The sequence below is a fragment of the Camellia sinensis genome, chromosome 6 (assembly GCF_055761805.1).
Source record: "Camellia sinensis isolate YWXY chromosome 6, ASM5576180v1, whole genome shotgun sequence".
In the NCBI taxonomy this organism is placed as follows: Eukaryota; Viridiplantae; Streptophyta; class Magnoliopsida; order Ericales; family Theaceae; genus Camellia; species Camellia sinensis.
The window spans coordinates 111,750,764-111,770,011 of NC_138966.1; the positions used below are offsets into that span (position 1 = coordinate 111,750,764).

Below are 19,248 nucleotides of genomic sequence, written 5' to 3' on the forward strand. Positions count from 1 at the left end.
CACAAGTGGATAATATATCAACATTTCAACTAGATGAGCAATAAAAGATTCGACTACACTCTTTAGTCCCATACATTCCCAATTTCAACATTCTCAATTCAATTCCTCGTTTTCTTCAATTAATTATATGCATTAATTAATTAAACCAATTAGGGCAAATTACCATAATTCACAAAACAACCCTAAGGTTCCATTTCCATCAATGTCCCAACATTAATCTCATTTCTCTATGCCTAACATGCATATAGGTTTATATATTTAAAACCCCATCTTTTGTAAAATTACACAAAGGCCCAAACTTTCTCAAAATTACTCAATAACCCCTAACATATCAAAATGCTAAAATTCAAAGACAAAGCTCATAAGATGGAGTAGGTTATCCCTACCTCGAATGATAGGACTCAATGAAAGAGATGAAGAAACGGAAATGCTCCACATCCCAAAATTTTCAGATTAAAAGATAGCCCTCGACGATCAACACAACTTTTGTAAAGGCCCAAGGTGAGAAAACAACTCCTACTAGATCAATCCTAAGAGAGAAGTTAGGGTTTTAGTGAGAGGAACTCTCAAAATAGCTTTTTGAAAAAGTAAGAGAGAGAAAGGATGTTGAAAAGTGAACAAAAAGGTCGGATCTCGGCTTTAAATAAAAGTCGCCCCGTTCAAGCGCCAAAATCCCCGCTCGAGCGTCACTCACAGATCCCTGCTCGAGCAGAGCGTCCAATCCCCCGCTCGAGCGGCGGATGCACGCTCCCAGAACTTTTACAGACATGGTGCCCGCTCGGGTGTCAAACTCCCGGCTCGAGCGTCAGACACAAACTCCCGCTCGAGTGGCCAATCCCCCGCTCGAGCGTCTACCACTGCAGATGAAATACTGGATGGGTGATTTCCCTGCTCGAGCGCCAACACCCCCGCTCGAGCGGACAAGCAACAACAGAGTCCCGCTCGAGCGTCAAAAGCGCCGCTCGAGCGGAGAGACCAAAAACTGGGCAAAGATTTTATGTTTTAAAACACAACCAACTTATTCCCAACTTGCCCAACACAACCCAAAGCTCGAACACAAAGAGAAAGGGATAGAAAGAGGATAAGACAACAGCACCCTTACGAAACCGAATCCGGATTACAGTTAAGCACGAAAGGGAAAACCAGGATCGCTATAACCTTCCCCCCTTAAAGAATTTTGTCCCTGAAATTAAGGATACGCCAAAACACAAGGCCAATTGATCACAGAGCATTCAACAACCGAGCCCCAAGGAAAGAAATTACTTTCAAAACAAACCTCCGACTCACTCTTACCAAGGAAGAGACTAACCAAGGGAACACATTCTAAACGACAACACTTTAGGTACGCAAGCCTCAACAAACCAAACCTCCCCCGAAACAATTCACCAATAACCGACTAGTGCTTCAAGCTAAGTCACTACCCAACAACACGACCAAAGCAAATCTTTAGAGTAGATAATAAGAAAACATTTTCTTGTTCAAGAGGCATTTCTCAAAGATGTTTAAATTTTCAACGTTAACATTCCGGAATAAATCTTGCGTTTTCCATACGAAAACTCAAAAGCTTTGTAAGCATTTTTCACAAATACGATGTTACCCAAAACGCAGAGTCACCCACAGTTTATTTGCCAAAAAGATTAATCTAGAATTCTTTAAAATCCTTGAATTAAATCAACTTTTCAACAACACCCTCAGATGACCCAAACACTGGGAAAATTTTGTTTTCCATTTCTTTCCAAAACAGCACTATCCACAACCATCACTCACACAGTGATGCCACAACCGACACAGAATATAACATTTCTATAATGATAGTTAATAAAAATAACAACAGTACTAACAACACATAAGGCATAAGAAAATCATAGTTTTGCAATTTCATCCCGCTTCCCTTTATAAAAAAAAATATCATAAATACGGCTTAGGACCTGGCTAACAACCAAATGAGAGCACATCTCACCCCAACAATACCCAAACATCATACATACATAATGTATAAAAAGCCAATCCTTCACAATGATCAATCAATACACATATAAGATGTATTATTCCAACCGTCAGATTCAATGACAAAACATGTTCAATTAGTTTCAGTTTTTCCTAATTAACATACAAAGTTTACAATAAACGAGACTAAACTCAAGGTGACTAATGCCAACCCAAAACCCGATACCGGCAAGTCGCCTAATCAACTCAATAAACTCTACACCCAGTAATCCACACACTGATATGCCACTCAAACCACTAACCCTAAACACGGAGTTCCCTACACAAACCACAAATTTTGGAATCTCACCGGATCTCCTAAAATTGAACCGCATCAACACTGCGTCTAAGGAAATCACTGTCCCCCACCATGACTATCTAGCAAGCCTGCTCACTTCCTTGACTGAAGACTGACATGGTCAACCTCAATCACAACAACCCCAAACACGAAGGACCACTTTGACCAACGCTATACTCATTACTCTAGAACACGAACTATTCTTCCTTCAAAGAATGCTACCGGCATCCACTCACAACCCCACACCCAACAATTGATAACCAATCACAATACGAACACTACCCCTATACAATCAATGGGGTCACTACGGACTCACTAACTAGCAAGGCCCAAAACACGAACCAACATACAGGTACCATTCCCACTAACTCGAGATACAAATCTTACATTCCCTCGAACATTCTCACATAGTCTTGCCAACACCGTGCAACTCTCGAAACCATCACATCTAACACATTCAACCGTACTAGGCAAAACCTCCTTATTTTGCAAGCCCTCTTACTCCCACACCGAATCCCCCAATAACTCATATGGTCCACTCGTTACTCTACATCTTACTTGTCACTCATCCCGAGAGTACCATCAAGAGGCCCGGCCTCCGTGCTGAACCACTAGTCAAAACTACCGCTAGGCAACCATCATGAACCAAACCCCGACACCGTTATAAGTCGCCGACAAGGCTTTCAAATATTCACTCTTCTAACTTTCCAGAGGAGTAAAAGTCCTCGCCTCCCTCGTCATTAACCCACATCTTCATCCGCAAACACCATACCACTGTGACTCCATCCACGGGTCACACTCTAACCACGGGCTATATACCCAATTAACCCTTCTAATAACATCCTCTTACCTGACCAGTGCTAAGGTACGAACCTATCACATTCGATCCAAATAAAGGAATTTGAAAACTTAGGAAACACCCATTATACTACTGCCCGAGATATAGTACCAGCTACCCACAATATATCGCTCCCGATACAACAATCACAACCTTATATAGGGACTAACATCCCCTCACTTAAAACGGCCAATCAGTACACCTGCAATCTCGGCAACGTTACTTACCACGAAGGTACAAGTCCAACCTTAACAAAATTATGCGCTATGCCCCCCGTAGGACACCATATTAAATACGTGTTACATCTAGTATTAATCGCACACTTCACATCCTCTCGAGTTCACCCGACAGTAGACCAAAATCTATACCACGCACAAAATTTTAAATGGGTAATACCCATGAAATTCCACACACTCGGCAAGTAAAACAGTTCTCGCTCCAATATTGCCTTGGCTAGGATACGCACCCCTCGGTGGTTCTTCCAAATTTTGAAAACATGGCTCCTCAGCCCTCATCTTTCCCAAATCAAGTCACATGCATAAAAAAGAAATGCATTAATACCAAAAATTTTATGGTTTTACAGCAACTTATTACATTAATAAAACTTTAGAGCTACAACATGCTCCAATTCACCCACTCCAGGGAAATTAACAAACAAAGCATATATGTATATATATATATATATATAGATAAATAAACAGTTTAGATGTTTCAACATTCCCAAAACACATTGGTTACACAACAGAACCCAATGATCACAAAACAATAATCCACTGATTACAAAACGGATTAGTCAAAACAAAACCATCCCATCGGTATTACCACCACTACCGTCCCTTGCTGGACCGCCGAAGTTGGTCATCCCTGAACATAAGATAACCTATGAGCTTACAAGCCACGGACAAGAACTACTGACGTGCCCCCTCTGTCCACACCTGGAACAACTACAAACTTCCCCAACTGGAGCTTGGGAACTCAACTCTACTGAGGCCCTCGCAATCTAGCCTGCTAGTCCCCCAAAACGATACTGTTCCTGCCCAGTCGAATGAAACTGAGCCTGGCTAGGTTGTAAAACCCCTAAAGAAGCCCTCGGCTGAGTACAGAAACGTCGAATATGACCCGGCCGATTACACAACCAACAAGTAGGCGGTGCCTGAGCACGAGACTGGTTCAGAATCTGGGCTGATGAAGACCCCAACAACTGCCTCCCCACTGAGCATTTGATCGGCCCAAAACCCGACTAGTTAGATGATCTTGGTGGTATAACTACTGGTTGAACTGCTAACCCTGCCCCCTTCCTCTGTGGGCAACCCGAAACCTTGTGGCCCAATAGACCACATTTGAAACAAAAGACACCCCTCTGTTTACATTCTCCCGAACCCAAATCTGACACTTGAAAGGTAGTTCTAGCCCGACCTCCCTGTTGCGGGTTTAAACCCCTCTGCCTCTTAAAAGGCCTACCAACACCCTGAGTCACGGGAGTTGCCGAGATGACTCCCTCCCCACTCTGCCCCATTGCTAGCACCGCAACCTCTACATGGGCAGCTGCCTCAACAAGCACACTATATCTTTTATGCCAAGACCCCGCTATCCTTACACGGATGTCGTCACGCAGCTTACTCTCAAACTCGAAACAACGCAAGTCCTCTGTCTCCACCAATTCTGGAGCAAACCTCGACAGGTTAGCAAACCATCTTTCAAACCGCACCAAAGGTGTAGTACCTTGGCATAACTCCACAAACTGTTTCCGCAACTCTTCCCGAGCGGAAGGAGGGAAATCGCAACTTCTTCGCCTAGGCATCCTAGTAAAAGTAACAGAGACACGTTAGCACACTCATACATGTGCCGAAGCTAAACACTCATGTCCTAATACATGGACAACTGTAATTCACTCCACGTAGGCACATAAACACATAGGCACTTACAAATTTCATTTCCGGATAATGATAGTCCCGAGGCGTTACTAGAGTTCCGGTCAGAAACAGCATTGATCAAGTGCCTTTCCAACAGGACTCCCAGAAACCCAAGGATCCAATCAACATCCAAGAAACTACATTCCATACCCAAATAATCACATAAACATGTTATCACATAAGTACATAACATTACGTCTAAGTCTCTAACAAGCGAGACAAACCCATTGTGATACTAATCACTTCCCACGTACCCAAAGTATTCGAACCTGGTACGCTCTGATACCAAGTTGTAACGCCCTCAAAATAATAACATCAAACCCATCCATATAGGGACATGCATTGATACATAAAGGTCCACATTCATTTATTCATCAGGGTATTTCATTACAACAGTATTACATGTTTACAACACAAAAGCAAATGCCCTACAGGCTTACAGCTTTCCTAGTTAACACTTGGTTACAAAAGAGAGTGCTATCTCAATTACACCTTAAGCCCTTGGCTTGAAACTATATGTAATACAATCAAGGAAAATAAGACAGCCAAAGTATGTCCGCCTCTAGCCTCCCAAGCTATGTCCTTAGAGGTGGCATGCTACCTGTACCTGAAAATGATGTCCCCATATAGGGTGAGCCACAGCCCAGTAGAAATATACTAAACCAACTATGAACAATGACTAAGAGATTAGCAACTGGTAGATGGTCAACACTTACACTTCCATTTACATCTTATTACAATTCCATGACGGTCAAGTCTAAGTTACAATTCACCTTCCATTTCTTATTCAACTTTGAGTTTGAAAACAAGGTTCAGTACTTTGGCCAAAACATTTGATGAGATTATAGTTCATCACTAGAACATTTTCGAAATTCAAGGTGGATACACATTTTGGTGTTGTATCAATAACACATAAACTACTTCCATACTTCACAAACGATGATGATATACATTTTAGTGCTATATAAAATCAAACAAACTTTTCAATAGATAAGCATATAAGCTATATCACTACTACAACAGATAAGCATATGTGCTATATTAATACTTCAACAGATAAGCATATGAGCTATATCAATAATTCAACAGATAAGCATATGAGCTATATCATTACTACAATGGGAGAGCATATGAGCTGCATCCCTGGGTCCATCCCCCATCTTCCCTTAACCATTAACCGGTTTAGAGGTACATCCCCCATCTTCCCCTAAACCGTGGAGTACATCCCCCATCTCCTCCCATACACAAGTAATGTATATAAACACAGAATCACATACGCAATCAATCAATACATAAAATTAATATATTCTATCAACTGTCTACACATAATGCATATAAACACATTGGCCATATGCACAATCAACCAACACATAAAGTTAATGTATTCTATCAACCGTCATACTCTATGACACATCCAATTGATTAGTTTTAGTTTGCCTAATCATCATGCATTGTCTACAACAATCAACACTACCCTCCACCGGTAGCCCAAAGCAATTATTTCCAAGCAGGAAATAAATGCACAAGTGGATAATATATCAACATTTCAACTAGATGAGCAATAAAAGATTCGACTACACTCTTTAGTCCCATACATTCCCAATTTCAACATTCTCAATTCAATTCCTCGTTTTCTTCAATTAATTATATGCATTAATTAATTAAACCAATTAGGGCAAATTACCATAATTCACAAAACAACCCTAAGGTTCCATTTCCATCAACGTCCCAACATTAATCTCATTTCTCTATGCCTAACATGCATATAGGTTTATATATTTAAAACCTCATCTTTTGTAAAATTACACAAAGGCCCAAACTTTCTCAAAATTACCCAACAACCCCCAACATATCAAAAGGCTAAAATTCAAAGACAAAGCTCATAAGATGGAGTAGGTTATCCCTACCTCGAATGATGGGACTCAACGAAGGAGATGAAGAAATGGAAATGCTCCAAATCTCAAAATTTTCAGATTAAAAGATAGCCATCGACGATCAACACAACTTTTGTAAAGGCCCAAGGTGAGAAAACAACTCCTAATAGATCAATCCTAAGAGAGAAGTTAGGGTTTTAGTGAGAGGAACTCTCAAAATAGCTTTTTGGAAAAGTAAGAGAGAGAAAGGATGTTGAAAAGTGAACAAAAAGGTCGAATCTCGGCTTTAAATAAAAGTCACCCCGCTCGAGTGGCAAAATCCCCGCTCGAGCGTCACTCACAGATCCCCGCTCGAGTGTCCAATCCCCCGCTCGAGCGGCGGATGCACGCTCCCATAACTTTTACAGACATGGTGCCCGCTCGAGTGTCAAACTCCCGGCTCGAGCGTCAGACACAAACTCCCACTCGAGCGGCCAATCCCCCGCTCGAGCGTCTACCACTACAGATGAAATACTGGATGGGTGATTTCCCCGCTCGAGCGGACAAGCAACAACAGAGTCCCGCTCGAGCGTCAAAAGCGTCGCTCGAGCGGAGAGACCAAAAACTGGGCAAAGATTTTACGTTTTAAAACACAACCAACTTATTCCCAACTTGCCCAACACAACCCAAAGCTCGAACACAAAGAGAAAGGGATAGAAAGAGGATAAGACAACAGCACCCCTTACGAAACCGAATCCGGATTACAGTTAAGCACGAAAGGGAAAACCGGGATCGCTATAATTCTTTTGGAGCCAAAATTTTTATCTTAAAAATAAACCTTTTGGGGTGAAATTGTTTATCTCTAAAAATGCATTTATTAGCGACATATTTCAAATTTTGTTTCTAAAGGTATTTATTTATTTATTTTGAATTTTTGTAACGAGTTTTTCATGACCCCTCATATAGCGGCTGGAATTGATCTCCTAACAATTTTTTATTTTTGTTTTTGGTTGAAAAATAATGGAAAAGCTCACTTTCTAGATTTAATGATGTGCAAATGATATGATTGATTGATAATTAGAGAAGATATGAGAGATAGTGTGTTGCCTTAGATATTTTAATTGGTTGTCACATTATTGGACTTTAAAGTGAGTCTAATTTTTAAACTTAAATAATAATATTTTTTTATTTTTTATTTTTTACTTTTTCAAACAAAAAAAAATTAACCCCTAAAATCTTTATACATTGTAGGATCTATCAATTGACCATATCACGAGGATGCCAATGATTTACTTCTTGCTCTAGGCAAGATTTCCACTCCCTTAAGCAATATACCATTGTACCCAAAGATTATATATATATAATTTTTAAAAAATTTCTTTTAAAAGATATTAAAGTATGGGAAATCTCTTTTGAAATTATTCATGACTGCTAGTCCTAGAGTAAGATCATTCTAATAATAATCAGAATTAATCATCCAAATTTAATATGATTTAAAGTTATTACAAGTATGGGAAATCTCTATTGAAATTGTTCATGACGGCTAGGGCTACAAATGAATAGAGCCGTTTGTGAACAAACTTGAGTTCGACTCGGTAAGAGCTCGTTCGAACTTGGTTCGTTAATTTCTTTTGCGTTCGAGCTCGAGCTCGTTAAATTTTTAATAAATAAGCCCACACATTCTAAAGTTCGACTCGTTAGCTGGCTCGTTTAATATTTATTATTTATATATTAATTAACGTAAAAATATTTATAAAAAATAAGATAAATATGTTATTTATATATTTAAAAAATATAAATGTAAATAATAGTTAATTATAGATAGTACATTTATATAATAGTGGTAGTAGATATTATTATTCTAGTAAAACATTGACTTTTTTTTTAGTATATTTATGTATATTGTACATATAATTGCATAATCAAAGTTTTAATTGTAACTTTAGTCTCATACGCAAGTATGAATTTATAAATTTATAAATTTTTTGACTTGTTAAGACTCGTGAACAGGCTCGAGCTCGAGTCAAGCCTAAGCCAACTCGGCTCGAGCTCAGTTCGTTAAAATCTTAATAAATAAACCCAAACATACTAAAGCTCACCTCATTTGCAAACTGCTAGTCCGGAGTAGAATAATTTCCAATAATAATCAAAATTAATCATCCAAATTTAATATGATAATAATTTTTTTTTTTTTTTGAGGACTAATAGAAGCATGATCATTAACTAAGCAAACATGTTACAGCAGTTGCCAGCTTATGGGCCAGTTTAAAAGTTATTAGTAGTGAATTCTATTACATTTAATATACTATTATCATAAAGATTCCAAAATAGGTAAATTACTAATAAGTTTTACTTTTGAGACTTATTACCTGTTAAAGTTCTATTGATAAATTTATTAGTTTCTTTTGTTTTTATGAATAAATTTATAGTGATAAATTTATCAGTCAGGACTCGTAAGTAAATAAGTCTAGTTAATAAAACTGATTGATAAATGCACCAAAATAAATACATGAATAATAGTTAAGTAATGATATGCAAATAAAAAAGTGATACAAAATGATGCTGGCTTTTTATTTTAAAACAAAACATATATAAAAATTAGTTTTATTTATCAAAATAACATTGATACATCATTCTTATGAATTTTTTTTTTTACATGATTTGTATTTATGAAGAGAATTTTCCAGGACAGTTATATACAAATAACTGCTTATAATAATAAATTTATGTAATACGTTACTTGCAAATAGTAAGATTATGGTCCAGATATCTGTTGAACTATGGACAGAATTTCTTAGATATCCTTTAATCTGGTGCTTAGATTATGATCCATCTCTTTCGTATGTATCGATCTGGCATGATCTTATTGGTCATCAGTTTGCCCAAATTGAACGTAAACTTCCTAGTGGAGGATCCAAACCAAAACTATTGAAAGGAATCGCAATAAGCTTGTTTGGTTTAAATTTTCTAAATTTATTTTTTGGAAAATTATTTATTTCTTTATTTTTTTTATACTGAATTTTTTTTTTAATATTTTAAATAATTTTTTCAATTTTTACATACATCTAACATAAATATACACTTAAAAAGTATAATATTTGTGAAATTATTTTTAAAAATTCACTAAATACCAAAAAATAATAATAATAAAAATTCAGTACATTTTTCATATTCTTATGTATTTATTAATTTTTTAAAATATTTTCTTACAAATATTTTACTTTTAAGATATATCTAAGGAAGGTACATTTAAAAAAGTAAAAAAAATATTTTAAAAATAAAAAATATGGAAAAATAAAAAATTAAATTTTCAAAAAATTAAATTTAAAAAATTAAAGTCAAACACGATGAATAGAATTTATAAATACCTCTCCATGCTCTTGTAGCTCTTCATCCCTCCATCCTATTACTGTCTTTCATAGCTTTCTATTCTATTAATAACAAACAAGCCTACAATACAATGACATTCTTGCCCAATAGACTTCCCAACCACTTTCTTTCTTTCCCACACCTTTTACTCTGCCTCATCATCCTTGCATTGCCCACTTTTTTTTATTATGCTGCTTTTGCTTCTTCCTTAACTACTGGAAAACAAGCAACTGAACCCACGGCTCTCTTGACGTGGAAAGCTAGCCTTCACAACCAAACTCAAACTCTCCTGTCCTCTTGGGTTGGAACCAACCATTGCACTTGGCTTGGAATTCATTGCAACAAGGCCGGTAGAGTTGCCCATATAGACCTTCAGAGTTATGGTTTGAAAGGTACTCTTTCTAATCTTAATTTCTCATCCTTTCCTCATCTCCTCACCCTTCAACTTTTTAACAACTCACTTTATGGGACCATCCCCCCCCCCATATTGGTAGCCTTTGGAGACTCACCTTACTTAGCTTGTCTCTCAACAGTCTCTCTGGAACAATTCCGACCGAAATAGGCCAACTAACTAATCTAAGGTTCTTGTACGTGTTTGGAAATCAAATTGGTGGCTCCATCCCCCAAGAAATAGGATTGCTCAACTCTCTCAATGAGCTTGCCTTGTCTAATAACAATCTCACGGGTTCAATCCCTTCTTCAATTGGAAACTTGGGCAACTTAACCTTTCTATACCTTTATAACAACCCACTTTCCGGATCAATCCCTCAAGAAATTGGAATGCTAAGGTCTCTCGTTGATCTCGATCTCGCAATGAACAATCTCACAGGTTCAATCCCTGCATCTATAGGGAACTTGAGCCAATTAACCACTCTGCACCTTTTTCGCAACCAACTTTCCGGATCAATCCCTCAAGAAGTTGGGATGCTGAGGTCTCTCGTTGATCTCCAACTCTCAAATAACAATTTCACTGGTTCAATCCCTACATCTATAGGGAACTTGGGCCAATTAACCGTTCTGCACCTTTTTCACAACCTACTTTCCGGATCAATCCCTCAAGAAGTTGGGATGTTGAGGTCTCTCATTGATCTCGAACTCGAAGTGAACAACCTCACGGGTTCAATCCCTGCATCTATAGGAAACTTAGGAATGTTAACCATTTTGTTCCTCCATGAAAATATGCTTTCAGGACTCATTCCTTCGACAATTGGAAACTTGACAAAGTTGCACAAATTAGATTTAAGTCTAAATCCATTATCAGGCTCCATTCCTTCAGAGATAGGAAATTTAAAACAACTTGGTACATTGGCATTCATTGATAACCAACTCACTGGCTCTATTCCTCCAAGATTGAACAATCTTACACATTTGAAAATTTTCCAGATACCTTACAACAAGCTCGTTGGTCATTTACCAGAAAACCTATGCTTTAGTGGATTACTAGCCTATTTTTCAGCAAGCAATAATAATCTCACAGGTCCCATCCCCAAAAGCTTGAGAAATTGCTCTAGCTTATACAGAGTTAGGCTTGAAGGAAACCAACTTTCGGGAAATATATCAGAGGACTTTGGCATATACCCAAGCTTGGTTTACATTGATTTGAGTCATAATAATTTTTATGGTGAGCTATCTAAAAACTGGGGAAAATGCCACAATTTAACTAGTCTCAAAATGTCTAATAATAAAATTTCTGGTAAGATACCATCTGAATTAGTAGGGGCAACTCAGCTATCTGTTCTTGATCTCTCTTCAAATCATCTAGTTGGAGAGATCCCATTGCAATTGGGAAGGTTGGTTTCACTATTCAACCTTAAGCTGGATGATAACTATCTATTAGGCAATATTCCTCCAGAATTCAGTAAGTTGTCCAATTTAGAGAACCTTAACTTGGCAGCAAATGATCTAAGTGGCTCAATCCCTAGAGAACTTGGAGACTACTTAAAACTATTGAACTTAAATTTGAGCAATAATAGATTTGGGGAAAGCATTCCTATTGAAATAGGCCAGATCAACACTCTTCAAAGTCTTGGTCTTGGTAATAACTTGCTAATTGGTAAGATACCACAACAGATTGGAGAATTGCAAAGATTAGAAACATTGAATCTCTCCCACAATGAGTTCTTTGGTTCTATACCATCATCTTTCAATAAAATGGTAAGTCTTACTTCCATTGATGTGTCATACAATCAGTTAGAGGGTCCTCTTCCTGACATCAAGGCCTTCCAAGAGGCTCCATTCGAGGCACTCAAAGGTAATAAAGGTTTATGTGGTAATGCTACTGGTCTTAAGGCTTGCTTGACAAAATTGAACAATGGGGATGTTGAAAAAAAGGGCAAGAAAGTCATGTTACTAGCTGTACTTCTTGTTTTTGGAATTTTGTTTCTTTTGCTAATGGTTCTTGGCATTTTCATGGCTTTTCGTAAGAAAGTGAGGAACACAAAAAATGAGCCATCACAAGTAAACCGTGATAATGTTTTTGCAATATGGAGCTATGATGGAAAAATGGTTTATGAAAACATCATTGAAGTCACTGAGAACTTCAGTGCCAAATATTGTGTTGGAGAGGGAGGATATGGTACTGTTTATAGAGCTGACCTACCAAATGGTCATGTAGTTGCTGTGAAGAAACTTCATGCAACACTTCATGATGACTCGACTAATCTAAAAGGGTTTACAAGTGAGATCCGCGCATTAACTGAGATTCGGCATCATAACATTGTAAAGTTGTACGGTTATTGTTCACACCCAAGGCACTCATTTTTGGTTTATGAGTTCTTGGAAGGGGGAAGCTTGGGAAAGGTTCTTAGTATGGACGATGATATAGTAGTCTTTGATTGGATTAAGAGAGTGAACACTGTTAAAGGTGTGGCAAATGCTCTGTCTTATATGCACCATGATTGTTTTCAACCAATCATCCATCGAGACATATCAAGCAATAATGTTTTGTTTGATTTCGAGTATGTGGCTCACATATCTGATTTTGGCACAGCTAGATTTATGAATCTCAACTCATCCAATTGGACTTCATTTGCTGGGACCTTTGGTTATGCTGCTCCTGGTATATATTTTTCTATTGCAATGATTTATTTCCAATTAAATTACCCATGTAGTGTTTGTTCATTTTAACTTACTAATGATGACAAATTACTAGATGTAAGCTTGTTATCTAATATGCATACCCTTAAATTCTCATATATAATGAGCATAGCTACTGAAAAGCCATTTTAGATGAAAAATATGCACTGAAGTAAGTAAATAGTGTTGTAGATGTGTTAGCTAATTGGGGTTGTGATAATAATTCTTATTTCTATACTTTTTAAGAGCCTTGTAGATTTGTTAAGCCTGTTGTGGCTTTAGATAGGTTGGGTACTTTGTATATATATATTCAAGTTTGTTAGTGTTGATTCTTTTTGGGGCCAAATTACACTGTACCCCTATACTTTATACCATTTATTACTTTGCCCCTTGACTTTTAAATTATTTCAATTAGCCCCTAGATTTCAAGTCCAGTTTCAATTGGGCCTAAGCATATAACATTGTCTTAAAATGAGATTTTGGTAAAAATACAAGTTGATAAGGAATAAAGTGAGATTTTGATAAAAGTGTAGGGGTGCTAATTGTAATTAATGCTATCACATGACTATTTTTTGTTAGTTTTTGAAACAAGGTTATACAAATGGGACCAATTCCAATTTGATTCGAAGTCTGGAGGGTTGACTAAAACAATTAAAAGGTCAGAAGGTAAAGTGGGATTAGATGTAAAGTATAAGGATGTAAAATGTAATTTACTCATTCTTTTGCATGAATATTTTCTTTCTTCGATTGCTTGAGAGATAAGGCTCATTACCCCTCTCAATTTTAGATTATCAATAAATTTATCCTTGTGTTGTCAAGGTTTTCCAAAAAGTAAAAAATAAAATCTCTTTTCTGCGAGACATGAAATATTTTTTCTTTGTTTGACATTCATTTAAGAAAATGACCATTTTAGTAGGATTCTATGGGTTTCCTTTATTTTAGTACTTATGGTTTAAGTTGAGACTTTGGCCTGCTCTGATGACCTACCACTTGTGCAAGGATGGATCGAGGGGGCTGGTAGGGGTGACCGCCACCCCAAAATTTTGAAATAACTCCTTAAATATAGTGGTATTAGTTATCAATATTTATAAATTATATAGGCTCACCCCTCCAAGATTTTATTAATTTTCTTTAACTTGATTTGCAATTTTAAGTTGGAATCATTACTCTTCAACTCTAGGTTTCCTTTCTCTCTTTACCTCTTATTCTTCTTGTTTGTTTCGGTTCTCCTCTTCTCTTCTTGTTCTTCTTTTTCCTCAATTTTTTCCTCTATCGCTTTTGTTATTTCAATTCTGCCTAGAACTCAATTTCCATTTTCACTTTTTGTTCCTTTTCTCCATCTCTATTTTCAAACAACTTATACTTTCTGTTCTTTCTATTCTTTCTGTTTTTCTTATTTCTATATTTAAACTATGTCTTTCTTTCTTCTTCTTCTTCTTCTTCTTCTTCTTCTTCTTCTTCTTCTTCTTCTTCTTCTTCTTTTTTGAGATCTTGATTACATTCGATGGAAGTCGTACTCACCAACAAAGAGATCACATTGCCATTGAGCATTTTTGAGTTGACATTTTACAATTACATGTGATACTCAATTATAAGAATTAGAAAAACTAATCTAAAAAAACTGATTGATTTTTCAAAATTGAAGATATTTGCAAGCTTGCAAGTAAATTTAATTTACATTTGAAATTCCATTTACAAAATTAGACATTCCGAATTTCAAAAATTGTTAATAATAGTCGAGTTATACCAAAGTGTTTGTAAAGCAAGAAAGTTGATAATTTATCCTCTTGTCAATAGATTGAATCATCATCTTTTAACTTTACCTATTTCTACAGTGATTACAAAATGCACATTTTGTCAATAAAAATTATCCAAACTAAGCAACACAAATAGTAATTTTCTCCTTGATTAAAAGTTCACTCTCTAAGATTAAAATCATGCATCCATCCTTGCACTTGTGAATAGTGCTACAAAAGCCACTGTATATAGTTCATTGCTTTAAAAACTAATCTTTCTATAGTTAACATTTGGCGGTGAGCAAATTTTCATTAATTCTTTATTTCTCTCAAATTGTTTAGGTTGGTTGTCAAATCAGAAAGAGTAATAACACTTGAAAGACTTTAGTTAATATTGGTGACTAACAATCCTATTGATGTCTTGAAAATCATGTATGGAAAGGTAGGTAGCTGCTTCAATGAACTAACTATCCTATTTTAAGATATTCATAGCTCTTTGGTTTTCATATTCTGAAATTTTGGCATTGACATTCATCAAGCATTTATATAATTTCCTTCTTTTGGAACCCTAAACTATTTGCCTCATCTATCAAAGAATTTTAAGCAATTTAATCAATATCTGGAAATGAGCCAAGAGCATTTTTATTTGCTTTTCCACCCTTTCTTTATTTAACTATTTTCTGTTGATGGGCATTTTTGTTTTTTGGTAGAACTTGCTTATACAATGGAAGTGAATGAGAAGTGCGATGTTTATAGTTTTGGGGTGCTGGCACTGGAAGTGATTATGGGGAAGCATCCTGGTGATCTAATCTCCTTTTTATCATCATCCTCGTCCTCATCATCAACATCAACTGCGCAAGGCATATTTTTGAAGGACGTCTTGGACCAACGCCTTCTACCTCCGAGGAATCAAATGGCAGAGCAAGTAGTTGTTGTTGCGAAACTAGCATTTGCATGTTTACACACCACTCCACTGTCTCGGCCAACCATGCAACAAGTTGCTACGATATTATCAAAGCAAAGGCCAACACCGCAAAATCAATTCTACACGATTACATTAGGACAACTCTTTGACATCAACTGCTCGAGCTCTTGAGTATTTATTTTCCCTTTTATTCTTGGATTGCATGATGTTCTTGCTTTCAATTGTCTTCTACCATTCAATTTCATCCTGTTTCCAGTCTATTTTGCTACTCTTTTCTACTAATTACCATTTTACAAACTTTTATATGCCTAATTTAAAAGTATCAGTCCTCTATAATTTCCATCACGGTTAGAGATACAATAATGTGTCTTGAATTCTACAGTAGCTCACTTGTTGTATTACATATATCTTGGCTCTTGATCAACAAGTAGGCTCTGTGGTCAGCGTAATCCAACCATGAATAATAGACACGCTCAAGCTCTTGCCATCTTGCATGCAACACGTATGACATTGTATAATATCCTGTCTTCTTGATTTTTGTATTTCCAGGTAGTTGGTGGACAAGATTTTCCATGGGAACTTGGCTCCACTAATATTGGACATCTACGACTTTAGTCCTGAGTTCCAAAAGCTAAGAGAACCAAGCTTATTGTATGGCTACTTTTTCGAGAAATGCAAGGATTCGACTCAGTCTTCGTTGGTCATCTCAACCAGAGGGCAATCATCTAAGTTTTGGGTGGGTTTGCTTGTCCTGTTTTATGTGTTTTGTTTTGATTTTGCTTCTAGCAAGGTAGTGGCTTGGTGTGTTGCTTTCACTTTGGTGGATTGGGAGTTTAGTAAACTTAATTTTTTAGGATTCTCTCCTATACTAGACTTAGGTGGTGTTTTTCTTTCGATCTCTCTATTCATATGGTTTAATCGCTTTGTATATGAAATGAAGTTAATGAATCACACCTTATGATATTTAACAAGCATTCAAGCTTGGAACCAATTTGCATAGGATGGATAATTTCTTGATCATTTCATAAACTTTTTCCGCCTTCCACTCCATTCTCTTGAATAAACAAAGAAACGGTAAATTTTTGTAAGTCCCTAAATTTATGATCTGATCTTCAATTTGCAGCAGTGTAGGCATGGTGCTGGGGCTTGAACTTATGCTCTGTTTCCTCTGTTTTTTGTTTTTCTGGTCTGCTTCTTTCTTGTGTAGCTATATTGGAACCTCTCCATTTCTGGTTCTGTGAAATTGCTCATGATTGATCATGCATAGGGTGCCAACATAGTTGGGATGCTATGTTTTTTATAATGATGCAGTGTTTGTTCCCATCTCTTTGTAAGTTCCTTGATCTACTTTTGATTAATAAAAATCTTTTCTTTTAGCTAACCAAAAAAAAAACATAAAACAAAAAAGAGGGCTTTTAGTGGAAAAAAAAATGTCAGTTCAAACTCATTGTAAAACATCCTCACCATACAGAAACATTCACTAGAAAGTCAATTTCAAGCATCCAAATCATTCCTACAACATTGATTCTGCAAAAGCTTTATGCCTTTTTCCTGGCCCAATCTCTAGACCTTAGTCTCAAACATGTGCACATGTTGGTCTAACACAGAAAACAAACTGATACAAATGAACTCATAATCATGCACATGACCACTTTTGTCAACAAAGAAGCGTCGTTGAATTATTACCATAAAAATGAGCAAAGGCTAGATATCTCGACATGCTTAAGAAGTTTATTGTATTTAAGATGAACATTTTAGAAAATATGCATAAGCAAATTCTAAATTCACGGACAACATACTAGTAGGTCAAATAAAAATCTCACGCATTAAGGTTAGACAGATAAAATCGCTATACCAAACTAAAATATAGGAAATAAAATTAAGAACCTAGTCTAAAACATTGGTTTAAAATATCTCTAATACAAATAGGCAAAATAAATTAAAAACCAAATAAAAAACTATGGGGTTTTAAAATCTCTAATAAACAAAAATTTCATTCATACTATTCAAGTCCTTAGCACTTAAAATACTCAAAAATAATATCAAAAAAGTAAATTAACGATAATTGTCCCAAGGAACATCAGAGTCACAAAATCATGTTCACCCAACTGGCATCGACATACCAAAATTTGAGAAGTTTGCATTATTATGTCTTTAGGTGTCCATAAAACTTATGCTTCTATTTTATAGTCTAAAAGCGTCCATGTCCAAACTCAGAATATGTATTAATGAACTTGAGTTTAATCTACTCAAGGGCCACACAGAATTCCTGCGTGAGCAGAGACTAAGCATAACAACCACCCTCTTTGGACCAACAAAACAACCCTTGATCATTTCAAACGTAAAGAAAGAAAGATCATGTAGCTCCTCTTGAAAGCATGCTTAAAACCTTAAAATGTAAGCATTGTGTAACTTCATAACCTCACATCAGTTAATTGTTAACTTGGGCTTGTTAGCTTCACCTGCAGAGGGAAGACATGACCCATAATTCAAGTCTTTGATAGTCTTTTGATTAAAATTGTACTCCTTTCCGATATAAGCAAGGCAATAAATAATGTTCTATATGGTTCATTGGAATGCAATGGTAACTCTAGAAAATTTTATAGATTCACTCAAAAAATTTAAACTCCATAAATTTTATTAAAAAAAAAAACTTTTTAAACTAATTAAAATTTGAATTCTCCACCTTCAAGTAAAATAAACTTTTAATAAAATACTATCATCTTTACAAAAAAAGAAGAAAAAAAAAACTTTTACAGTTGTATTTGATGAGGTGTCATATTTTTTAATTATTACATGATAACCTCATTATTAATAGTGTCAAACACATACTTTTTCATATACATAATGAAGTAATCACTTAACTATTGATCTTTTATTTGATTTGAGTGTTGAAAATAAAAATGTAATAGAGAATGATTAGATTCTTGATGAATTTTGATTTCCAATGGATGTGGTCCCTTATTTTTATTTAATGGGATAAGTTAGTTATCAAATAAAATTTTTACCATACAAAAAAAACAAAATAAAATAAAAATTCAAAGCTTTTTGTAGGGTGATGGTTGGATGGGACCCCATCAACCATGCAGTGTCACGGCCCACTTTTTATAATAATGGATACTATTACCAAATCCTTCATTATAACACAATTTCAAAGATCATGCGCAGAAATTTAATACATTAACGAGTATTATTATTAAAGGTTCTCTCATTTGAATATGAAATGAATGCAACATGAGATAAAAATAAATAAAT

The 19,248-nt window shown here is 36.0% G+C and overlaps 1 protein-coding gene across 1 annotated transcript; it reads left to right on the forward strand.

Annotated features, from left to right (window-relative positions):
* Positions 1-10,710: 10,710 nt before the first annotated feature.
* LOC114289045 (uncharacterized) lies at positions 10,711-17,013 on the forward strand (the record flags this gene model as incomplete). The annotated part of the gene is made up of 3 exons (XM_082876342.1): positions 10,711-13,315; positions 15,779-16,164; positions 16,543-17,013. Coding segments are annotated over 2 exons (2,991 nt in total), but the record flags the coding sequence as incomplete, so codon positions are not given.
* Between the last annotated feature and the right edge of the window lie 2,235 nt (positions 17,014-19,248).